The sequence below is a fragment of the Microcaecilia unicolor genome, chromosome 2 (assembly GCF_901765095.1).
Source record: "Microcaecilia unicolor chromosome 2, aMicUni1.1, whole genome shotgun sequence".
NCBI lineage: Eukaryota > Metazoa > Chordata > Amphibia > Gymnophiona > Siphonopidae > Microcaecilia > Microcaecilia unicolor.
Genome location: NC_044032.1, coordinates 283271773 through 283298123, shown reverse-complemented (window position 1 = coordinate 283298123; position 26351 = coordinate 283271773). Strand labels below are relative to the sequence as shown.

At 43.6% G+C, this 26351-nt stretch overlaps 1 protein-coding gene across 1 annotated transcript in view; it reads left to right on the top strand.

Annotated features, from left to right (window-relative positions):
* The window catches only part of ADAMTSL1 (ADAMTS like 1), a 550999-nt gene extending 528980 nt beyond the window's left edge, over positions 1-22019 (top strand). The window contains exons 27-29 of the mRNA XM_030194223.1: positions 3295-3404; positions 9832-10052; positions 18626-22019. Of these exons, the coding sequence (XP_030050083.1) occupies positions 3295-3404; positions 9832-10052; positions 18626-18732 (438 nt within the window). The 3' untranslated portion in view covers positions 18733-22019. The remainder of the gene's footprint in view (positions 1-3294; positions 3405-9831; positions 10053-18625) is intronic.
* The last annotated feature ends 4332 nt before the right edge of the window (positions 22020-26351 follow it).

Genomic DNA, 26351 nt, shown 5'->3' with positions numbered 1-26351 from the left:
CCTTCCCATACACTCACCGGACGTGCATCCCCATTGTCATTCAACCTGATGTATTCCTCAATACATTTCTCCACTGTACTTGCATGCTGAGGGTCCAACAAAAGTGCTTCATTCATACGCCAATTCCTTTGACCCCTCTTCTCTCTTATAAGGCTTAGCTCTAAACTGACCGAGCAGTGATCTGACCAGGAACAAGGCTCAATCCTGGTCTTACAAATTTTGCCTCGAAAGGCTTCCTCCCCCAACCAGTAATCTATGCGTGAGTACGTTTTATGCTTAGGGGAGAAATATGTATAGTCCCTTTCAGTCCCATGGATTTCCCTCCACATGTCCACAAGGCCCTCGCGGGCCATCCATTCATTCATTGCATCTCTATCCCTTTGGGCATATCCTGCTGCCCCCCCCGAGTTATCTACGCTCGGATTTAAGGTGACATTAAAGTCGCCTCCAATCAATAGAAGGCCCTTGGCTCTCTTCCGAATCACTCCCTCTAGTTCTTTTATGAACCCCCCTTGGTCTTCATTGGGAGCGTAAACATTCATCAAAGTGTACTGCACATTTAGCACTGAGGCCACCAGAATCAAATACCTCCCCCCGGGGTCCCGTATCACTTCGTTCACACTCCATGGGCACGCACTGGAAAGCGCTATTAAGACCCCTTTACTTTTGGTCCCTGCAATGTTAGATGCATAGTATATTGAGGGATATCGTTTATGTTTGACCAATTTTTCATGCCCGCGCTTCAAGTGCGTCTCCTGGAGGAACACAACATCTGCCTTCAATCGTAACATTTCTCTAAACATCTGGTTGCGTTTCTGCGGGGAGTTAAGCCCTCTCACATTCAACGTTACACAGTTAAGAGCCATGGCATTTGCTTTCATATTGTTCGTACATCCTGGTTCCCTCTTGCCTTCCCCACGAGATCTCCCCTCGTTTGGTTATATCATATCTGTCTGCTCCTCCCTCCCTCCCCCTTCCCCCTCTTCCCTCCCCCTCCCCCACCCCCTCCTCTTCATACATTTTAAGCACCCTTCTTCTCCTAGTTTGCTAGGTGCTACCCGTGAAGGAAGTGGCTCCCCCACACCCTATTGTCGTTTTTCCCTAGCGTTAATACATAACTTCAACTATATACATGTGAGTTTAATACTTTAAGCATCTCAATCCCTCCCCCACGCATTTCTATATACCCCTCTTTTTATACCACTCAGTCATCTTTTCAGTCCTCTCAGCACGCCACGGGGGCTGTATTCTCCAACCGCCGAGTTTACTTGCTGCAGCCCCGGGTAACTCAAGTCAAACGATTTGCTGATTGTTGTCTCTGCAGCCTGTTGCGCCCTGCTCGCTGCCATTTTGGCTGGGTAGCCCTCCCTCCCGAGTGTCCTCTTTTTCCTCCTGCACTCGGTGGGATCTCGGCCAGCCCCTCTGGAAAAAATTGCTGCGCCTCTGCTCTCGTTCGAATCTGCTGCATTTTGCCTTCTTTATAAAATACCAGTGCAAAAGGATGTCTCCATTTGTAGCGTATGCCCATCTCTCGTAGCTTCGCTGTGACCGGTTTCAGTTCAGCTCTCCGCTTTAATGTCGCCGCTGCCAGATCTTGGTATACCTCTATGCGGTGGGTGTCCCATTTAAATTCTGTGCTTTTGCGAGCTGCTTGTAACACTTTCTCCTTCATCCCGTATTCTCAAAAGCACACGATGATATCTTTGGGCAGATTCTGTCTTGTCGGGCCCAGTGCCCTGTGTGCCCTTTCCAGCTTGATGTCCTCTGGGCTCACCTCAGTTCCATCCATCAATAGTAGCGCACTAGCCACTTTTTGTATCACATTCTCAGCTTCGCGGTAGGCAGGAGTCTCTGGTAGGCCTCGAAAACGGAGGTTGCAGCGCCTGCTCCTGTTTTCTAAGTCCTCAAGCTTGTCATTGATTTGTTGTTGCCCCAAGCTAATATCAGAGACTTGCAATTCAACTGCTGTCAAAGCCTCCGTGTGGTCTTCCATTCGCGTTTCTACTTCTTCTACTCTTTGGCCAATCTCCGCGATTTCTCCTCGCAGGCTGGCCCCCAGGTTCGTGAGTTCCTCCCGGACCACCTTCAGATCAGATCTTATTTCCTGCAGCCAGTCCCGTAACTCGGGTAGGATTTCTCCCAACCTGTCTGTTTGTTCTTGGGAAGTGAATAGTTCTGGCGCCGTGTCTTGTGTGCACGAGGTCAGTGCAGGCTGGTCCGCCATCTTTTTTTTCTGCGTCGCACTGCCTTCAAACGCGAATTGCGTGAGATTTACCGCTCCTCCGTTCGCCTGCATCCCAAATTTTTCCTTACCGCCACCTGGGTATCTCTTATATCTCTGTTGGCTGTCAACTCGCCACCGTGGGGGAGAGAGAGATTGCTTTCTAGTCGCGGGTGCGCTGGAGCTCAGCGTTTAAGCAGCCATTCGCTTCGCTGACGTCACTTCCTCCTCTCAAGTTGTTCTTCAGTGATTTCTAGGTTACTGGGGCAGCACTCCCAGTGGTCCTACAATTCCTGGAAAGCACTCACAGACCCAACACACAAACCACCAGGATTCTTAGTCAGTCCAGACAAGCAGAGGCAATAAACTAAAAATGTTTATTGTCATGAAAAATTGGAACAATGAACAGAAAAGGTGCAATCAGCAAAACAAATAACAGGTAACTGAAATAGGATTACTTGTAAAACGATCTAAATGTTTGTTTAGTATGTAAATAGTACCTGTGGAGATCAGATCATATAGCTGCTCACAGGTTATCAAATATAACTGTTCATAGGGCTTCAGCAAAGAGATCTCTTTTCTCCCTGGCTATGACTGGAGAAAAAGCCAGTACATCCTAGCTGAAGTTTGAGCTCCTGGGCCAATCAGAGCCCAGAACAACAAGTTTTAAAAAATAGCTGGCCACATCACTACAGGTTACCACATACCTGTGTTAACTAAAGAAGGGACAGTCAGTTCTCTGTAACAGCTTTAAACATAAGCATGGACCACCTGCTTGCCAAACTAGAGAAATACACTTCAAGAAATAATTAATACAGTTGTATAGGCTTAAAATCCACTGTTTTGTCACAATAAATATTTTAGATAAATAAATAAAGATGTATGAAATGTTTGCTGTTGTTTGCCATAATTTTCATGGGAATTAATTTATTTCAGAAAATATTTTAAAAAATTATTAGTGAAAACAGAATTCTTTAGCCATGCAAGTATTCATATATTGCCTCTCAGGAACAGTCTTCTGAACTGTAGCATATATATCTTTCCCTGAAAAGTGGTTTCTTCTTTATTTACAGTGTACAGGGCCGTGCATTGGAACAAGGCTGACACTACAGCACAGACAAGTCTTCTGCCAGTCAAGAGATGGAACTCCTGTGTCTTCTGAACAATGTAGTTCTCTTTCAAGGTACTATAGGAATACAATTGCAAATGTGGGCGTATACAAAACATGGTATGGTATGATATGATACCATACCATGTTTGCTATTGATATAAATACTTTTCTAGTGCAATTACCAAAATAATTTGGCTCATTGTGGATTCACAAGCAAAATAGACCAGACATTTCTGAGATGTCACAACCAATCTAACTTCTACAAATTACATAGAATAAGAAACTAAACATTATAAAATTTTGGAAATAAAAATGTTTTCAGTTGTCAAGAAAATGACCTATGATCGGGTTCACATCTGATATTCAGAGGTAATATATTTCATATTTCAGCTGCCTAAAGTATAAAAGAAGAGGCAAGAATAGATTTATATTTTATGTTTTGAATAGACAGTAAAGTTAGAATTAAATGATCAATAGAATGAAATGTTCTATTTGTAGATCTACAAATCAAATGAGACACACTGATGAGTATCCACAAATAAGATCTCATGAGCTACTACACCCAATTTAACATGTATATGTGCACTAACTGGTAACCAGTACAGCTTAATCAAATGAGGTGTTACAGGATCATATCTCTTCACATTCAGAATTAGTCTAGCAATCTTATTCTGTAACAACTAAATCCTCCTTAATTGTTTATCTAAACATCCCAAACATAAAACATTACAATAAAAGTTTGTGTAAGTATTCTAAAATGATCAAAAGAACAATATTTTCTAATACAGGATATATCCTCTAGTGCCTTTGTTTGGTTGACCTTCTTTCTGTTTCTCGTCTGATTCTGCAGTCCTACTCCTTGGTTCCTGATCAATACCCAATTGTGTCATTCTGCTCCTTGTTTCCTGAGCCACGTGCCCAGCTCTGAAGTCCTGCTTATATATTTATGCCTAGATGCCTTTTAAGCAGGCCTCTACAGTTACATACACCTTCCCCTTGGGTACCACTTTTCCTGATGTTGCTTTTGACTACCTCTGTCGCTTCATATCCCAGTACCAATACCAATACCTTATGTACCACAGTACTCCCTAAAAAGGATCCAATGTAGTTCACAATATATAAGAGCATAAGATCAATTACAGTATACTTGAAATAAAATATAATGGAGTGGCCTAGTGGTTAGGGTGCTGGACTTAGTTCCTGAGGAACTGAGTTCAATTCCCACTTCAGGCACAGGCAGCTCCTTGTGACTCTGGGCAAGTCACTTAACCCTCCATTGCCCCATGTAAGCCACATTGAGCCTGCCATGAGTGGGAAAGCACAGGGTACAAATGTAACAAAAAAAAATAAAAAACACACCAGTCGTATAAAATTGTTCATCCTATAGATCACTTCAAACAAATTTAAAAAGTCTTCAGTTTTTTACAGAAGAACAACTAATTAACTTTGTTTCTGATACCGATAGGGAGAGAGTTCCTGTAACTAATCATAAAAATAGAAAAAACCAATTTTAGCTATTCTAGAAAATCAAAGTCCTCATAAAGCTAAAGGTCACAAGATCAACAAATTATGCAAATACATAGAAAATCTGCCCCTAAGAATACAAGCTAAATCAGTACTAGGAGAAGATGTAAAACCATAAATGGCCTGGAACACACTATACAAGCTGATTTAAACAGAATTCTCTGTTGTACTGGAAGCCAGTGCAGAGCTATCCTACGAGACGAGACACTATCAAATCCAGCCAAATAGACATGGAATGAATGAGTTGTAATTTCTTTAACAATTTAGCTGATAAGCTTGATTAATAATCTAAATGTGAAAGGACTAACATCTGGGCCAACAGAGAATAAGCAGGTTGATCAATGTATGATCTTACCAATCTTAGTTTTCTCAATTTATAAATCAGCTTCCTCCAGAACTGGTTGATCTGAAGTTCAAAAGTCAGAGAGGAATCTAGAATCACTTCAAGGACTCTAGATTTGTCCTCAACTGGAAAGATTTTATCTTGAGCAAGAACAATCCACTTAGGTATAGCTAAATCAAAGTTACTAAACCAAATAATTTTAGTTTTGTTGAAATTAAGCTTCAGCATATTATCTAAGGCCCAGTGTTGAATTCTTTCCATACAAGAGGATAATTGATCAACGGTTTCATTCAGATCATCAGACACTGGAACCAGCATATCATCCTAGCTGATCTTCATTTGGAAGAGATTTGTTTGTTCAGTTTGTATTAGCTAAAAATCAGAGGTTACGCCAGGGTGGAACAGACAGCCAGGACATCTGATTTTCTGAAGGTCTTAGTAAATATCATTCAAGCCATGCAGACACAGCTCTACAGCCGCTAGCAAAGGATCAGATCCCCACCAAGACCTAACCCATGCTGTGTTTGAACAGGTGTCTCAAATACCACCCCCAGATTCTTTCAAATAGGCTTCATTATCATCTGACTTTGAAAGGAGGCCCTGGCCTAATTAGCCTATTGCTAGAACAGAACAATCCTGTCTTGGACCAAGATGATCCATTCATAGCTGCAATCTTTCAATTTTAGCATCTCCATCAAGGTCAATGAACAATGGTAGAGTATGCCACAGAGTTTCAGCATGCATTTTAAATAAACCAGTGTTTTGGGCTCACGTTAGAGGAGATATTACAAGCTGCAGAAAGGATAAGCTGACATGACTGGACATTTCAAAAAGCCAGCTTATCCAATAGCAATCAATATCAGTATAGTTCTTATAGACCGCTATTTTCTCTATAATAGGGTTCAACACAGTGTATAAGAATATAAATGCCTGACAGAATAGAGCCAGGAGAAGAGGCAGGAAAATCCTGTCTCAAGAAAAACATATCATCTTCCACTAGCAGTGACCTTTGGAGAAGCCCATGGTTATCCACTTTAGACTTTGATAAGTTTGCTAAGGCAAAATATTCTAGAAACATATTTTCACAAATCACTCACCCTTCCTATCCAAGGAGCATGTTTTATTCAGGAATCAGTATTTCTCAGTACCCACACATACACCTCTTTTTCTTTTACAAAAAAAAAAAAATCTGAATTTCACTCACCAACTCTTTCCACACCATCCATCATAACTAATATTCGTCTTTGAACCTACTGCTTGAGCCATCAGCCAATCAAAATGGCTTTTAGCTGTCTCCAGGTCGCCTGATAATTGTCATGCACACTTCCCTGCAGGCATGCCCGCCTCTTAATGTACATGTTCAGTACAAACTTTCAACCAACCAGAACATTTGCAGATTTTAAACAATCGCTACTACTTATGTTTATCACTCCCCAGTCTCACTTGCATACCTCCTCCAAACCTCTTCTCTTTAATTTGAACATTCTACAAGCTCACCTTGAGTAAGAGTTTTTCGTCCACATGTATAGCACTGACTGTATTTTCTAAAATGACTTCATAACAGCTGCTGTTTGTTTATCCTACCTCTATGAAGATAGCAATAGCAAGAGTGCTATGGCACTGATGAGAATGAAACCAAAACTATTAAATTTGCTCTGAACATTAACCAAGGAAATTGCCTGTAAATAACTAATTAAACAATAAAAACCTCAACTGCCAGGGACACCTACAAAGATGGCCTTCCCCTTTTATCATAGGTTTCTCAAAGCCTCTGAAACAGGCTACAATAGAAAATAACTCCTACCCGGACAAAAAAATATTGTAACCAAAAAACAGAGGAATTCTACAGCAAAAATACCAACACTAATACCTACTTTATGTAGGCAAACAATTACCTGTTATTTGTCGAGCATCGAAATATGACAGAATTACACCACTTTTATACCAGCTTCACTGTCTTCCGATTGAAGCCAGAATAAAATTTAAGATCTACATCTTGACATACAAAGCGTTACATTTATCAATCCCATCATATTTAGCTAATCTTACTATACCATATGCACCAAAACACACTCTCAGATCACTTACAGATAAAAGGGTAGTAATTCCATCATCAATAAGGGCTAGATGGGAATCTACACGAAAGTCAGCTTTCTTTTTTCTATCACCCTCACTTTGGAATGGTCTCCCAAAATTATTAAGATTAGAGGATACATATACCCATTTTCGTAAAACCCTAAAAACATATCTTTTTCAAAATACATTTGATAATAATGCAGGATAAAGAAAAGATAAAGTAATAAGATAGACTACTACTTTAGAAAACAGAATGTAGAACAATTATTGTGGATCCATTTTTTATTAACATCATCCCAAAACTTAGAAGTTTCTCCAGTAACACCACAGATGACACAATGTCCACATTTTAAAATGTCCTGGACTTTGCATAAATCTATCAGACCAGACATCCAGTTGACAAATCAGCAAAATTTGCTCCTCTTGAATAGGAAATCATACACCATTTCTGAGCAAAACATCGTGAGCTGGCAAAATCCACCAATGTTTCTGAACAATTTTGGCTGTCTTTGAAGACAGATCTGTATATTGTAATATGCAAGAAATAGCAGAATTAGAAGATGATCAATACTTATCCTCCAATAAAAATTCACAGTGGTTAAAGAGAGCTCTTTTGCAGGATTGCTTAATCACTTTCTTTGGGTATCCTTGTGTCTGCAACTTATTTTTCAACTGTTCAGCAGCCTCCCTATACTTTGTAGAGGAATTGCATATCCTCCTATATCACAAAAATTGAGAAAGGGAAGTCTATTTTTTGTGTGAAATGGATGCATACTATCATATGGCAAAAGAGTATTCTGATTTGTGCTTTTAGTATTGATATCAGTTCCAAGAATGCCATTACAACAACTTACTTTAACATCCAAAAAAACATATTTCTGATTGGTGAACCACATGTTGAATTTAATAGTAGGATGGCAATTATTTAGAGATGTCATAAACTCATTAAATAGTTCCTTAGTCTCTAACCATATGACAAAAATATCCTCTTTAAATCGCCACCAGAAACATCAGTGACATATGAGATTAATCATAAGCTTTCTTAAATAGATATGTTATAGTGTATTAGTAAATAAAGAAGAGCATAACTTGTGAATAAAAAAGAAAATTGTCTTCACTGTAGAATTTTCTGTAAGACAGCTTATTTTCAATGTGAAAATATTTTGTCTATTTCCACGGGTGATGTGCCCATTGCAGGTTCCCTGGAGCTGCTTCTAACCCACTGCAAAGTCCTGTGTGAAAGCTATGTCTGCACCATGCTCTGCTATTTATGACAAATATTGGTTTCGTTTGTAAAAGTACACTGAAGAAGCAATCAGGGAGGGGCATACGCCATAAGGCAGCAATATCACCCTCAACATTTATTCTTTTACAAGATGGGTTTGTTAGTTTGAAATCTTGTTGCAGCATGTTCCATGATAGTTGTGTTATGGACTCATTTTCAAAACAGAAAAACGTCCAAATCAGTATTTTCAAAACCTATTTTTCGATGTTTTTCTTTGAAGTCCATCAGAAGTGTGTATAAATCTCTAGGGGGCTTTTCAGGGGCGTGTTCACGGCGTTCCTGAGACTTAGAGGTTTTTCAGCCATAATGGAAGAAAACAAAAACGTTCAGGACTAAAACTAAGTCATTTTGAGCTAGACCTGTTTTTATAACGAATAAGGCACAAAAAGGTGCCCAAATAACCAGATGATCACAGGAGGGAATCAGGGATGACCTCCCCTTATTCCCCCAGTGGTCACTAACCTCCTCCGACCCCCCCCCCCCTCCAAAAAATGTGATGAAAAGCGTTACTTGTCAGCCTCTGTGCCAGCCTCAGATGTTATACTCAGGTCCTTTAGAGAAGCATGCAGGTCCCTGGAGTAGTCTAGTGGTGGGTGCAGTGCACTGCAGACAGGTGGACCCAGGCTTCTACCTCCCCCTACCTGTTACACTTGTGGAGGAAACTGTGAGCCCTCCAAAACTCACCAGAAGCCCACTGTACCCACATATAGGTGCCCCCTTCACCCGTAAGGGCTATGGTAGTGGTGTACAGTTGGGGGTTGGGGGTTTTGGGGGCTCAGCAGACAAGGTAAGGGAGCAATGGTGAGAAGTGTACCTGGGAGCTTTTTATAAAGTCCACTGCAGTGCCCCCTAGGGTGCCCTATTGCTTTCCTGGAATGTCAGGGGGACCACTGTACTAAAAATGCTGGCTCCTCCTACATCCCAATGGCTTGATTTTGTGCGTTTTGCACTTGGATATTTTTCTTTCGAAAATGAACCAAAAAATAAAACGTCCAAATCACAAAACCTTCTATTTTCAAAAACAAAAGATAGATGTTTTTCTTTTTTGAAAATGACCTTCTTTGCTATTATATTGTAAGCCACACTGAACCCGCAAAAAGGTGGGAAAATGTGGGATACAAATGCAATAAATAAAATAAAATAAATATTCAGATTTTGGATGTTTTTTTTGCAAATTGTCCAAAGTCAGACTTAGAAATCGTATGGAAAATGCCCATCTTAGTGATGAATCTGCTATTTTTTCTTTTATTGTTGTTGTTTTTTTAAATAAGACCTATCAGTACACAGAACTGTTGGTCAGAAGCTTGCAGTGTACAATGGAGGGTAACACCCTGGACTATGTGCACAGCAACATGTGGGAACTACGGCTTCCAGTCCAGGCGAGTGGAGTGTATGCATCTTCGCACAAACAAGCCTGTACAGGAACATCTCTGCTCCTGGAGACCACGGCCCACCAACTGGCAACGCTGCAACATCTCCCCGTGTGAAAATGGTATGTTCTAAGGCAGAAGCTAAAGTCATTTATCCATACCTATACAGCTGCATGAAACAAAATGTTGTCATGGAAAAATTATCCCAGGTTTAGCAATGAACGTATCTCATTATCTTTAATAGGACAAAATGCTAACTCAAAAATTGGAGTAGTTTTTGAGTGAGAGCAAAATTGTGATAGATGTACCCATTAGAATATCTAGAGAATAGAAATGTTCTCACCATCAGCTTTCTTTCTGTTAACTCCAAGAGCAGTCAATAAATGCAGTAAGATTCACTATTTTTTATTCAATGTATATTTTTTAATATACACAGTGGACAAGATGTACTGAATTGGGCTACTACAGTAATCTATACGCAAGCATACACTTAAAGATGTGAAGGGAGTGTACAATCAATCACTTTCAATATACTCAGCTTCAGTTATCTCCTCCTTAAATCTAATCATTCAGAAGCGTTCACTATAGGGTCCTCAGATTATCGTACTGACCTCTATAGTGGCTATTGTGAGCCAAGCATTTTTTAAAAAGAGGCGGTAGCGAAATCCTCATCGATCCCAAGTTTTGATTTTTTTAAATTATTTTTTTTTACTATTTTTTCATTGTAGCATTTCTTCGTATCAATTATTTCAGTCTCTCTCATGTTATCTTTACATTCAAAATTAGTACTTAGCTTTTCAGCAATAGTGAATGGTGTGCGGTGAAGACCCAATATCACCAACATAGATCCATGTTCTCACATTGGGGCCATTTTACTAAGCAGCCGCTTGGCAATCCGGAGCTACCACCGACCCAACGCAGGCGCCGGTGATAGTTCCACCCACAGCACGCGCCATTTCTGGTGCTAGAGAAAATAGCTCCCTATTTTTTACTGCAGTATGGTGCTGCCCGGTTACTAGATATGAGAAAGAGTGGGATGGCAATAAGTACTCCCTCTACATGGCCATTTCTTTTTTTGGCCTTCTTACCTGCTAGCGCAGGGCCCCTTTTACCACAACTTAGTAAAAGGGCCCCATTAGTAAATAGGTCCCATTTTATTTTAAAATGTGGTAGTACCTTTTTATTAAATCTGGCCCATTGACTGCTTCATAACAAAGAGAAATAAAAAAAGTTAATACAAACTGCAATAGATGCATGAGAAATATGAAAAGCAAAAAGATATGAAACATGCATTCATATCTAGCTGAGCTTTTCAGTCTTAAAGCCTTAAAACTTTCAATCTTAAAGCCTTAATGGGCAATTCAATAAAGGGGACCAAGATTTAGGGGCAATATTACACCCAGCTTTATAGAATACCAGAACATATGTGCATAAATGATGTCACTAATTTTCATTCCATGCATGAGCGCTATGGGGTGATTTCTATAAATCGCAACTAAAAAATCAATTATCGGTGTTAATTGGCAACTATTTGGATTTGCATGTGCATCTTGCTAAGTTCTATTCTATAAAGATGCAGCGGACCCACACCACTATTACTTAATCAAATCTGCTGATTAAGTAACATTTTTTATAAAATTGCTAAAAAATTATAAAACGTTTCTAAGATGATGATTAAAGGTTATATGGACTGATGACGATTACATTGAGTCACTGAGCTGTGTCTCAGTGTGATAGGAGTCACTGTGCTGAGGTCTATGGGTAGTACCCGCCACTCTATCAGGCTTATTTTCGAAAGAGAAGGGCACCCGTTTTCCGACACAAATTGTAAGATGGGCGTCCTTCTCTCAGGGTCGCCCAAATCGGCATAATCGAAAGCCGATTTTGGGCGTCCTCAACTGCTTCCCGTCGCAGGGATGACCAAAGTTCACGGGGGCGTGTCGGCACCATAGCGAAGGCAGGACTGGGGTGTGATTAGGAGATGGGTGTCCTCGGCCAATAATGGAAAAAAAGAAGGGCGTCCCTGACGAGCACTTGGCCGACTTTACGTGGTCCATTTTTTCTTGCGACCAAGCCGTTACAATGTGCCCAAACTATCCAGATGACCACTGGAGGGAATCAGGGATGACCTCCCCTTACTCCCCCAGTGGTCACCAACCCCCTCCCACCCTAAAAAAAAACTTAATTTTTTTTTCCCAGCCTGAAATGTCATACCCAGCTCCACGACAGCAATATGCAGGTCCCTGCAGCACTTTTAGTGGGTGCAGTGCACTTCAGGCAGGTGGACTCAGGCCCATCCTCCCCCCTTGTGGTGGTAAATGTGAGCCCTCCAAAACTCACCCGAAACCCACTGTACCCACATGTAGATGCCCCCCTTCACCCCTTAGGGCTATGGTAGTGGTGCACAGTTGTGGGGAGTGGGTTTTGGGAGGCTCAGCACCCAAGGTAAGGGATCTATGCACCTGGGAGCAATTTGTGAAGTCCACTGCAGTGCTCCCTAGGGTGCCCGGTTGGTGTCCTGGCATGTCAGGGGGACCAGTGTACTACAAATTTGGCTCCTCCCATGACCAAAGGGCTTGGATTTGGTCGTTTTTGGGATGGGCGTCCTTGGTTTCCATTATGGCCGAAAACCGGGGATGACCATCTCTAAGGTCAACCATCTCAACATTTAGGTCGACCATCTCTAAGGTCGACCTAAATGTTGAAATTTGGGCATCCCCGACCATATTATTGAAACGAAAGATGGCCACCCATCTTGTTTCGATAATACAGGTTTCCCCTCCCCTTCGCCGGGACGTCCTTAGAGATGGACGCCCTTAGAGATGGTCGTCCCCGTTTGATTATGCCCCCACTGTGGAATTGTTGACTATTTAAATGGATTGACCTGGCATCAGCTGTTGAATAAGTTTCAGCACATCAAAGGGGCTTTGCTTGGGCGCGCCTTAACCTCATTACAGCATCGGTGCTAAGCACACTCCATTGTGACGCTTTAATGTAGGCACCACTGTATTGAATTTTACCATATTGGCTATTTTTTCTTCCATTTGCATTTTTCTTTTCCTGAGTACTCTACCAACTTCTCTTTGATTTTCCTGATATTGTTGTTGCCTGTCTTTCTTTTTCTGTGAGCTCTTGTAGTTTATACAGGCTAACCTCTTTTTCCTTACCTTTTCAGCTACTACTTTTGAGAACTAAAGCAGCCTTCTTTTCCTCTTAATTTTATTTACTTTCCATACAAAAAGGTTTGTTGCTCTTACAGTAGGTCCTTTCTGTTATGCTCACTGCTTTTCAACTTCTTCCTGATGTTCCCATCCAAGTAGCAGTTCCTTGAGGAAATTCCCCATCTGAACAAAGTTAGTTTTTTTTTAAGTCTAGAACCTTCACTTTTGAATAGACCCTCTACACACCTATATTAATACTAAACCACACCATCTGGTGATCACTGGATGCCAGATGATCACCTACTATAATATCAGAAACACTCTACCCATTAGTAAGCATCCCACATGGGTTCCATTACCAACTGCTGGAATAGTTCCCCCTGTAGAGAATCCAGGATCTCCCTGCTTCTAAAAGACCCCGTAATAGGCATAGCTCAATCAATATCTGGCATATTAAAATCACCTATTAGTAGTACTTCCCCTTTCACAGCTATATTTTGATGTCTTCAGTTAAAGCTCTGTCCATTTCTTCTGTCTGTACCTGTATATCTTATAAATGTAAATAAATTTGCCATTCCCTCTTTCCAGATTGACCCACAGTCCCTCTTCCCTTCCCTATAGGTCCTGCAATTGTGTGGCTTTAATATTATCTTTAACATGTAATGCCACTCCCCCTCTCTCCCTCCCTCCCTCCCTCCCTCCCTCCCTCCCTCCCTTTCTTCCTACCCTGCCTTTCCTGAACAGATTATAGCCTGGTATAACTATATCTCAGTCATTCCCTGTGAACAATGTCTCTGTGATCACCACTAAACCGAAATCACCTCTTCCATCACAGCCTCAAGATCTAACCTTATTTCCCGTACTTTGGGGATTACCTGGGGTCTTTTATCACCCTGCCCCAATGATCTAGCTTAAATCCCTCTTCAGTAGGTTAGCCAATCTGCTGCTGAAGATACTTCTTACCTTCTTTGATAGATAGACACCATCTCTGCTCAGCAAACACGCAAATCTTTTAGCTCGCAACTCAAAAGGGGGGTGCAGCCATGGGGGCGCATGAGTGGGTCGGGGGCATTCACTAAATATGCACGCAGAATAGCATGAATCCATGCCTAAATTACATGCCAGGATTTACACCAGGTTTCAGTTGGTGTAAATCCTCGCACCCAAAGATTGGTGCAAAAATGGGCTCTAAGCACTATTCTATAAACAGTGCCCAGCTTGGAGTTCCATTTATAGAATAGGCCAACCACACTTACAGGGGGATGATCAGAAGCAAACGCCGGTGCTAGAGGCTGTTAGCGCCATACTAGCGCCGGCATTTGCTAATGCCCCATGATCAGAGTCTTCAAGCTCGTGAAACAACGCGCTCGAGGGCGCTGAACGCAACTAGCATGCAAATGCGTGCTAAACAGGGCTAAACATATTCATTCCCAATGATCATTGGCCAGCACGCCAAAGATTGGGTCGTTGGCTGTGGCAAACTCTAAGCCAGCTCTGAGCTGGCGTTAGGGTTTGTAGATCATTGATGAGGAATGGTGAGCCCTGTCCAGCATGCATTTGCATGCTGGCAGGCCCACATTCCCCCCAACAGCAAACCTGCCAGCGACAGGGGCATGGAGGTCTGGCAGACCTCCGGTCCCCCCGACGATCTCCCCCCCCCCCCCAGGTTCAGGGAGGGCTGCAGATCCGGTGGGCCTCCAGCCCCCCTAATTCCCCCATCAAAGGGTCCCTGGTGGCCTAGTGGGCGACCAACCAACCCCCCCCCCCGCAGCAACAGGGGGGCTTGAGGTCCGTTGGACCTCCATTCCCCCCCGACGATCCCCCCCCCCAAGGTTCAGGGAGGGCTGGAGATCTGGTGGGTCTTCAGCCCCCCCTAGTCCCCCCAGCAAGGGGTCCCTGGTGGTCCAGACCCCCCTACCTTGTGTGTTGGAGGAGAGAGGGTAGCCTGCCTCCCTCCTCTTCCTGCGACGCCACAAAATGGCGGCGCCCAGCCCTGCCCAGTGTATCCTGGGATGCTCCCTTCTATGGTGTATAGCCCCACCCACCGCATCCCAGGATACACTGGGCAGAGCTGGGCGTCGCCATTTTGCAGCATCGCAGGAAGAGGAGGGAGGCCGGGTTACCGCCACGCAAGCCACAACTCGGGCATTGGGCACACACTCAGACCCTCTCATATTACATAAGTACATAAGTACATACATAAGTACATAAGTAGTGCCATACTGGGAAAGACCAAAGGTCCATCTAGCCCAGCATCCTGTCACCGACAGTGGCCAATCCAGGTCAAGGGCACCTGGCACGCTCCCCAAACGTAAAAACATTCCAGACAAGTTATACCTAAAAATGCGGAATTTTTCCAAGTCCATTTAATAGCGGTCTATGGACTTGTCCTTTAGGAATCTATCTAACCCCTTTTTAAACTCCGTCAAGCTAACCGCCCGTACCACGTTCTCCGGCAACGAATTCCAGAGTCTAATTACACGTTGGGTGAAGAAAAATTTTCTCCGATTCGTTTTAAATTTACCACACTGTAGCTTCAACTCATGCCCTCTAGTCCTAGTATTTTGGATAGCGTGAACAGTCGCTTCACATCCACCCGATCCATTCCACTCATTATTTTATACACTTCTATCATATCTCCCCTCAGCCGTCTCTTCTCCAAGCTGAAAAGCCCTAGCCTTCTCAGCCTCTCTTCATAGGAAAGTCGTCCCATCCCCACTATCATTTTCGTCGCCCTTCGCTGTACCTTTTCCAATTCTACTATATCTTTTTTGAGATACGGAGACCAGTACTGAACACAATACTCCAGGTGCGGTCGCACCATGGAGCGATACAACGGCATTATAACATCCGCACACCTGGACTCCATACCCTTCCTAATAACACCCAACATTCTATTCGCTTTCCTAGCCGCAGCAGCACACTGAGCAGAAGGTTTCAGCGTATCATCGACGACGACACCCAGATCCCTTTCTTGATCCGTAACTCCTAACGCGGAACCTTGCAAGACGTAGCTATAATTCGGGTTCCTCTTACCCACATGCATCACTTTGCACTTGTCAACATTGAACTTCATCTGCCACTTGCACGCCCATTCTCCCAGTCTCGCAAGGTCCTCCTGTAATCGTTCACATTCCTCCTGCGACTTGACGACCCTGAATAATTTTGTGTCATCGGCGAATTTAATTACCTCACTAGTTATTCCCATCTCTAGGTCATTTATAAATACATTAAAAAGCAACGGACCCAGCACAGACCCCTGCGGGACCCCACTAACTACCCTCCTCCACTGAGAATACTGGCCACGCAATCCTACTCTCTGGTTCCTTTCTTTCAACCAGTTCTTAATCCATAATAATACCCTACCTCCGATTCCATGACTCTGCAATTTCTTCAGGAGTCTTTCGTGCGGCACTTTGTCAAACGCCTTCTGAAAATCCAGATATACAATATCAACCGGCTCCCCATTGTCCACATGTTTGCTTACCCCCTCAAAAAAATGCATTAGATTGGTGAGGCAAGACTTCCCTTCACTAAATCCGTGCTGACTTTGTCTCATCAGTCCATGTTTTTGTATATGCTCTGCAATTTTATTTTTAATAATAGCCTCCACCATCTTGCCCGGCACCGACGTCAGACTCACCGGTCTATAATTTCCCGGATCTCCTCTGGAACCCTTCTTAAAAATCGGAGTAACATTGGCTACCCTCCAGTCTTCCGGTACTACACTCGATTTTAGGGACAGATTGCATATTTCTAACAGTAGCTCCGCAAGTTCATTTTTTAGTTCTATTAATACTCTGGGATGAATACCATCAGGTCCCGGTGATTTACTACTCTTCAGCTTGCTGAACTGACCCATTACATCCTCCAAGGTTACAGAGAATTTGTTTAGTTTCTCCGACTCCCCCGCTTCAAATATTCTTTCTGGCACCGGTGTCCCCCCCAAATCCTCCTCGGTGAAGACCGAAGCAAAGAATTCATTTAATTTCTCCGCTACGGCTTTGTCCTCCTTGATCGCCCCTTTAACACCATTTTCGTCCAGCGGCCCAACCAACTCTTTGGCCGGTTTCCTGCTTTTAATGTATCTAAAAAAATTTTTACTATGTATTTTTGCTTCCAACGCTAATTTCTTCTCAAAGTCCTTTTTTGCCCTCCTTATCTCCGCTTTGCATTTGGCTTGGCATTCCTTATGATCTATCCTGTTACTTTCAGTTGGTTCTCTTCTCCACTTTCTGAAGGATTGTTTTTTTGGCTCTAATGATTTCCTTTATCTTACTGTTTAGCCACGCCGGCTGACGTTTAGTCTTTTTTCCCTTTTTTCTAATACGTGGAATATATTTGTCCTGAACCTCCAGGATGGTGTTTTTAAACAGCATCCACGCCTGATATTCCATGGACCACGCTACAAGGTCATATATTCTTAAAGTTGGATTTATTTGGCTGCAGCCAGGAACATCAAATATTGCAATTTCAACAATAACATAAATGACAGATTACAATAACCCTTATGCTACTATTTCAGCTTGGGTACACAGCTTCCAACGTAGATGCCAAATCTGCGCCACAGGTTATGCCGTCCCAAGCCCCTGTGGCTCCACTGTGCTCATAGCACCCATTGTCACTTGGTGCCTCCCGTTAAAGGAGGCATTTACCATCATTTACAAACCAACGTTCTAGGCCTCCTGGCCGTCGAAACCAGGAGACAAGCTGTGTAATTATAAGGCTGCTAACATGCAAGCCTAACTTTGCATAAACTTGTGACTTGTTAAACAACTGCTTTGCACACGTAATTACCCCAACACTTATAAGTGTTAGGTGCTAAGCTGCTGTGTACCCATTGCTGTCCCTGCCTAAAATAGTAGCCTGACGCCTCGCTGCGACAATTGTAGCCCTCGCGAGTGGGTGGGCGGGCGGGCCAGCGTTGCTCTTCTCCTGCCTCCCAATTCGAAAATGATTTCCCTGTGTCCTTCCTATCTTTGCTCCTCCTCCCTCCCTTCCTTCCTATCCCTCCCATACCTTGTTAACCCTTTGCTGCCTTCCCTGCTCTCACCTCCTCTCCCTAGCTGGCCCATCCCCCCCCCAAGCACCCTCCCTTGCTGCCCAGTCTTCGCCAGCCTTCAGCCCAGTTGTGTGCGGCCCCCCTTAACGGGTGTGCCTATTTCTTTTCCAAGGGTTTTCTTTTTCCCCCGGAAATGGCGTGCTTGGGGTGGGACTACCTCCGGTGGCCACGTTGGGCTGGTGGCAGTCCTGAAAAAGTGAGCGGTAAACAGGGCCCAACTGTGATTATGTATGAGATAAATTTGCATAGACTAGAGAACTGATTTTTTTATGTATTCATTGTGCTAGTCTTGAAAACTGTACTTGCTTGTGGTGCTTGCAGGAGACAGATAAGAAACACTGCCCTAAATGACTGTGGTATCCAGCAGAATGTTTAAAAGATGAGTTTGTGATTGCTCTTTTGTTTGTCTATTTTGCTTAATGTTTTTCTTGATTTTTACAATTTCCTTATAGTGTTCTTTTTGCCTTGCTAGTGGAGTGCCGAGACACAACCAGATACTGTGAGAAGGTGAAACAGCTGAAGCTCTGTATGCTCGCCCAGTTCAAGTCCCGTTGCTGTGGGTCTTGCGGGAAAGCGTAAAGCAAATGGACAATCTCTCTGTGATGTCCTGCGGGAATGAACATTGCAAGCTAAAACACACGCATACGCATATAAGCACACACACACGCAGCATTCTCCATTTCACTTTTTATCTTCCTTTTCTTTGTTGTTTTCATTGTTCTGAAAGGGGTCGACAAGTTTCTCTTCCACGTTCCTGGAAGAGAAAATGCGATAAATATTCATTTGGAATGGGAGACAAGACAAAAAGGAAAAGGGGCACTGCGTCATGAGCAAGACAGGTGTAGAGAAGCGGAACCACTTGGACTCTTGTAAAGGCCATTTTGGGAGCCCGCAGTGGTTAAATTAACCAGTGTGAATTTTGGGCTGTTAGCACGCAGTTGCCCCTGAATGCTGAAAACTCTAGAATTATCCGGCTTAAAAATGGATTACAAGACTTTATTGAAAAAAGGTAATGTAAGCAACAGGCAACATTATGGGACACCCTTTTGCATGTCCTACTTGCTAGCCCAGGCCTAGGATATGTACTGAACTTCAAGTGGACATTTTGCTTTTTCAACAGAGAACCTGTGGACTTAAGACCCTAAGGAAGATTACGGACTGGCTGGCACACTTTGCCAGAGTGAAAATGAATTCAGGAAGAGTCCAAGCATGCCAAAAATGTTCAAAAAAATAATAAAAAGCTAAGAAAGATGAAGAACAGTTTGATCAAGAAGAGGGGAGAGAAAAAATTATCCACCATTCACTATTTGTGCGTTATATACTGTACATACAAACTTTGGTTGTGATAAGAGCTACTGCCAGACTACAGCTTAAAATGATCAGATATAGTCAGAACTTGTAAGCTAAAAGTAAATTTTTCCTCAGTATCAAATTGAGCTTCCTGTCAAATTTAGCTTAGGCAAGGCTTCAAGGAATGGTGCTTACCAGGGAATTGCGTGCTTTGGTAAGTCACTGTGTTGTGCATCATCATGCGACAGAGCGATAAAGAAACTGTCAGTTATTAATAAATACAAGCAATTGTACAGGGATGACCATTTCGTAGAATGCGGCTACCTATTTGTTCCTCTCTCTGTCAAAAATGGAGCCATTCACACTTGGTGGAAATTTTCTTTCCTTTTACCTTGTTGCCCAGCGTAGGTATCCACAGATGATAGCATTGCCTCTGCTACCTGCTTATACCATATATATTTTTCTTAAATCTGACAGTTTCCTCCAGTGAGCATACTGGACCAAGACCAGTGAGCTGATCCAGGATCAGCTCCTCCTAAAAATATGACATGTGCATATCACAGACATACAGAAAGCAGAGCCCATGAACTTTGTTGCAAGCCGAGGAGAGTCCATCGTAATATTCATGCAGTACAAATAAATATTTTCTCGTATGTTTTGAAATCTGTGACAGGTACTGGGGGGGATCTCTATTGCTAGAGGTATATAGCAACAAGCACTGGGGTGGAAAAGTGCACATCTGTTGTGTCGGATGATTTGAGTGTTAGCCGGAAATAACAATGCAGTTCCTCCATCCACTTGAACAGACTAAGCCGTGCTTGCAAGTGAATTCTCTGCTTTTATTTCATGCTTTGGGGATTCAGTACGCTTGGGTTTCGTGTGCTCTGCTCTCTGAGCCTGACACTGTGGCCATTGCATGAAGCAGATGGCACAGACATGGCTTGAGTGAGCCTATGAGTGTCCCTTGTTCATTACTAGAGTCGCCTTCTATGAACGGACATTGCAGTGGTGTTTCTTTATAAATGACATGATTCAGAATTGGTTTAATATTATTTAAAAATAATGTATTTGTATGTATAACTTTTGTGTATATTTATTAGGATTTATTGTGTCAAAAAAGTGCAATATGAATAATTGTACAGTATATGTTGTCCAGATAAAATTATTTTGGGGATATTCTGTTATTTTACTGCAAGTTTTTTGCCTATGAGATCTGTTTTTTTTTTCTGTCTTCTAGCACTTGCATTCAGAATACTTTTTGAACCATATTGTTGTACATTAAAATCTGTTGCCTTGTGAATTAGTAGCTTAACATGAAATGAAGGCCTCAATTCTCTGAGGGGCCCTTTTACTAAGCTGCAGGAAAAAAGAGCCCTGCGGTAGCGGCGGGGGCCATTTTTCCTATGTACCAGAGCCCTTTTTACCGCAGTAGGGAAAAAGCCCCTAAAAAATAGCCATACGATGAGTACTCTTATTGTATGGGCCATCGGGGGGGGGGGGAGCACTTATTGCCATCCGTTGAGGTAGCGGTGAGGGCTCCTGCTGTAACCGGGCAGTGCGTAGTGATGCCCGATTACTGCCAGTTTAGCGCCATGCCATTAAATAAAAAAAATATTTCCCGGCGCACCAGAAATGATGCACACTCGAGCCTGAACTACTGCCGGCGGCCGCATTGGACCGGCAGTAGTTCCAGGACAGTAAAAGGGCTCCAAATTTCCTGAGCCATGCAAATAGCCTTAGGTACCTTGAGATATGGCACCTGTGGCATTTTTCCCATGCTGACTGGCTTGGGGAGGGAGGATGACGGGGAGTAGGGAGACTCAGTTCTGGCTTTACTGTGATGTGAATTTTATTTTATTTTATTTTTTGCACATCTACAAATTTTGCAGAATAGAAGCCATGATAGTAATAATGTACAGTACATTCTCAATTATCCAAGCTTCGCTGATGCGACCATCCGGCATATCCAATAGACTTCTGGGTACGTCACGCAACTCTCTGTCCATTTTCTGAACCCGGGACCCTACTTTTACCACCATTGTGAACCAGGAACCTGCTGTTACTTCCTTTGTTTCTGCATTGTTTGAGGGGTTATCATTGTTTTCTTATATTCGACTTTTCATTTATGTGACAATGGGTCAGTCCCGTTTAGGTCAAATAATCGAGACTTTACTGTAATTGTTTATTTCTAAAGCAGTTTAAAAAAAACAAAAACTGAATGGGCCTAATATTCAAAGGATTGATGCTCCTAACTTTGAGAGACATGCTTCTAAATTGGCCTCTGTGAAAAATTCATTAGTGTTGAGTACCTAATGATATATTCAAAATGTCACTAAACTCCTAAATGTAGGATATTAAGGAGAAAAAAAACTTACCAATCAATAATCAGCCAGCAGCAGTCGGTGTTTCTTTAAATGCTGACCACTGCCAGCAGGGGGCCTCAGGTGGCACTCTTCAGGGGCGGCATCTCTCCACTCTTCAGGGAGCAGCCACCCCCGTTCATGGCGTTTACCTGTTTCGTCATGTTCCAAACCAGGCAGCAGCAGCGATTGCCAAACGCTGCCCTGCCGCCACCACCTGACTCTTCCCTTTACTGCAGCTGCCTCTCTGATGTAACTTTCTGTTTCATCAAAGGCTCAGGCAGCTGCAGTAAAGGGAAGAGGCATGTGCCGGCAGCAGGGCAGCATATGGGAATCGCTGCCACTGCCGGGCTTGTAACGTAATGAACCAGGTAAACGCTGTGAACGGGGGGGGGGGGGGGGGGGGGCAGCATCTTAACTCTGACTCAGGTGGCATCTTGCCTTGGGCCGGTACTAACTGCCAGCTAAATTATGCCCAAAAGTTCAGATTCCCAGCATGAAGTTATCTGGATATCACTGATATTCAGAGGCAATACCTAGACAGCTTCCCAGTTAACATAGGACAGCCTTTCTGCTCTCCTAAAGTTAAATAGTGACCCAGATACCACTGAATGTCAGCAAAATCCAGGTAACCCAAAGTAGGTGCTGAGTATCTTGCATTTGATACTGGCACCCATATATCGATGGTGCCCTGGTTAACTCCCAGCTGTACCCCAAATCTGTTCCCGGACCACCCCGGCACTAACCAGGTACCCCTAGATTCTATATAGCACGCATAGTGTTCCTAGCTGAAATAATGTAATTGGCTTAACAAGCTAATTAGCATTAACAGCACTTAACAAGCAATAATGAGCACTAATTGGCAATAATTAGAATTTACGTGCACAACTTGCTAAGTGTATTCTGTAACACAGCGCGCCTAAATTCTAATGCGTGCAGGCAAAAAGGGGCATGGGGAAATGGGCATTCCAAATTTTATATGCGTTGTTATAGAATATGGCCCTCTACGCCTAAATCTACACACTGGGATTTACGCTATGTTTTCATTGGTGTAAATGGATGAGAGTAGTTTTTGGTGCTGGTGTATCAACTAAGCGTATTCTATATACTGCGCCTAAATCTAGGTGCCGCTTATAGAATACACAGCAAGAAATTTGTTCTGTGCGGATTTTCCAGTCGCCATATATAAAATCTGGCCCATAATTTCTCAGCAGTCTGCCTGAGTATTCAGAAGCACTGTCTGATTCTGTGTTACTGAATCAGGAACGTAGCAAGCTGGCAAATTTAGGGTGGGCCTGAGCCCAAAGAAGGTGAGCCCGAAAACTCATCTCTTCCTTGCCCTCCTCAGCCCCTCTTCAGTGCTCTCCCTGCCCTCCTTCTCCCCCTCCTGCTGCTCTCCTCCCCCCAATAAAACCAAAAGAAATATCTGAGCTGGCAGGGGATCCATAAGCCCCGTCAGCAGAAGATCTCCTCCTAGCAGAAAGAACACTTACACCGGGGCAAGCCTCTGGTTTAAATCTTTTTTACCTCCGTCGAAGCGGCCACGTTATTGAAAGCCCTGCCCATCAAGCCTTCCCTTCGTGAGTTTGTTCCCTCAGAGTCCCGCCCTTGCGGAAAGAAGAAATGACGTCAGAAGGCAGGACTCTGAGGGAACGAACTCATGAAGGGAAGGCTTGATGGGCAGGGCTTTCAATGATGCGACCGCTTCGACGGAGGTAAAAAAGATTTAAACCCCGGGCGAGGGGATGTTGGGTGGGCGGGCCTGGAGGGAAAGTGGCTGGGCCTGGGCCCGGGCCCATCCAGGCCCACCCGTGGCTACGCCCCTGCACTGAATATCTAGGTTTAGCCCAGTCAGTGTGATTTTACCAGGAAGAAGCCTCAACTCCCAATTAAATCTCTGAATATTGACTCCTTAGGAGCCCAGCACTGATTTTCAGTACTAGGCTCATAAATGTAGACAAATGAATGGCAGGCCAAAATTTATAAGTATAGGGGATCAATATTCCGTGTGGTTTAAGCGAGCAGGAGAGCAAATTCAATGCTGCTGGCCAGACATTTTCTACCATTGAATATCTGGATCTAATTGAGCCGACAGCAGTCATCATTTACAGGAATACTGACCCCCCAGTAGCTGAATATTGACTCAACAACTTTTAAGCTCCTAAATTAAGAATATTTCAGCTGAAAACTTATGCTTCTACTTTTGGCTGAATATAGGGCACAAATTTAGGAGCCTAAATTTAGAACTCCACTTTTTTTGAATATCAGGCCCAGCAGTATTGCTAGGTAGACTGAAAAAAAAAAAGCTCCAGTGATCTTTTATTGGCTATTAGCATTGTCATATTTAGTTTTTGGCATAGGTGTATTTGGAGGTGAGGGTGGGCTTGGTAACCCTGAGTCCTTTTGCACAGTTTGAATGTACTCTCAGCTTTTATTCTGTGATTTCTCACTTACAGACAGGAGATTAACAGGAGTGGAATTGCTGAGGCCTTTCACTTCTAAATTTCCCCAAAATAAAATTTATATATACTTCAAAAGGACCTATCTGTGTAGCAGCCACCACTATATGGATAATCCCTCTATCCTTTCATTTTCAGTGGCACTATACGTGGTTTACTAAAATGCCATGGGTGATGTTTTAAACAAAAGCTCACTGCGATGCTTAAATATTGACCTGATATATATATAACTTTGTAACCTTTTATATGTTGCACATATAACAGAGCTTATTTATTTACAATAAGTTCTGTTGTCTGGATTTGATCTTTGGAACCTGTTACCCTACTACCTAATGAAAAAAGCTGAATTGCTCACAGATGTGTTGGTTTAGCGGTTGTTAGTAAAATGTCATTTTTTAAAATAAAAACAACAGGAATCTTGGCTAGCTTACATTGCTGGAATGCCTTTAAAAGGACAGTGCATGGCTCAGCTCAAGCTGTGGACGCCATTTCTATGAGGAAGGTTTTCAGGTCAGAACCATGCTAGCCGTTATTTTCAAGAGGGAAGTGGGAGGGAAATGATCTATGAGCTTTATATTCCCAGGCCACAACAGTGGCAAAATGAATTAATAAAACCTTCTGTTAAAGTTTCATTCCCGTGTCATGTATTTCTTTCTGCATATCCTTGTTTATCGTCTCTGGTTAGTGAAAAATTGCAGATGTATCAAAAATGACCCTTCAGTTCATATCTGCAATATTGAAATTTTGTGTCTGTGACATAATAGACACACAGTTCACTAACATCAACTATGATATCACAAGCAGTATGTGTCCTTTGGATAAAAATGATGTTTTCCCTACCCTTGAGTGAAGGGAGGATCACCATGACTAGGCAGATTAGGTGCTATACAAAATTCTGGGTAATTTCAAGTCTTCAAGACACCTTAGACCAGCTGAAGGTATCCCGAATACCGGAAAGTCCCCAAGCCTGCTTCAATATTATCTTATTGACTCCACCCAGGAGAGAAGTGCACCTTTCTCCCCTGGTATACAATGCAGACAATTATGAATAGAAAGAATGAGAGAAGAGCGCAAGAGATAGATTAAATATGAAGTTTATTATCTTACCCACACAGCAAGCAGTCAATTATTACAATACTAGCCGTTGAGCCTGTAAAAACGGGCTAGTAAAGGAAGGGGGGGTTTGAAAGCCCCCCCCCCCCGGCAAGGTCACTGCCGCCGCCCCCCCCCCCCCCCCCCCCCCCCGGAGTCCCCTCCGCCACCCCTCCACGCGGGCCGGGTACCTGGCTTCACTATTCAACCGCCGGAACGCAGCACACAGCTCATCTGAGCTGCCGTCGGCCTTCCTTCTTCTCTGCGTGTGTTCCGCCCTCGTGTGACGTAATGTCGGCAGGGGCGGGACACAGGCAGGTAAGGAAGGCCAACGGCAGCTCAGATGAGCTGTGTGCTGCGTTCCGGCGGTTTGAATAGTGAAGCCAGGTACCCGGGCCGGGTGGAGGGTGGGTGGCGGCGGCAACTCCGGGTGGGTGGGGGAGTGGTAGCGGCAACCCTGGGGGGGGGAGCGGTGGCGACGGCGGTTCCCTCAGTCGCAGGTGCGCAGGTTCCCTCTCTGTCACGCTCCCGTCATCACGTATTGACACGGGGGCGGGACAGAGAGGGTCTCTACTGCGCATTTGCGAGTGAGTACGCCTCTTGCCATTTATATGTTTGACTAGTAAAAAAGGCCCGTTTCAGAAAGCAATGAAATGGGCGCTAGCAAGCGGTTGCCGGTATCCGAGCCCTACTCCCCGCCCCCATGTACTGCAGCGCGCGCGCCTACCTGCACCATGATGTCCAGTCGCAGCGAGTCGTTTGCGATGCTGTGCCTGCATTTCTCGTAGGAACCTCGGCCGCTTGGCGTACTGGGCCCGGTAGACCTCGCCTGCCTCCTGGTGCTCCGTTCGGATTCCTGGGCAGGGGGAGGAGTATGTTTCCCTACTCCTCCCCCTCCACATTGGACAATCGCGGCTCCTCCCCTCTCCCTGACGTTTCCCTACTCCACCTCCACATTGGGCACTCGTGGCTCCTCCCCTCTCCCTGACGTCACGAT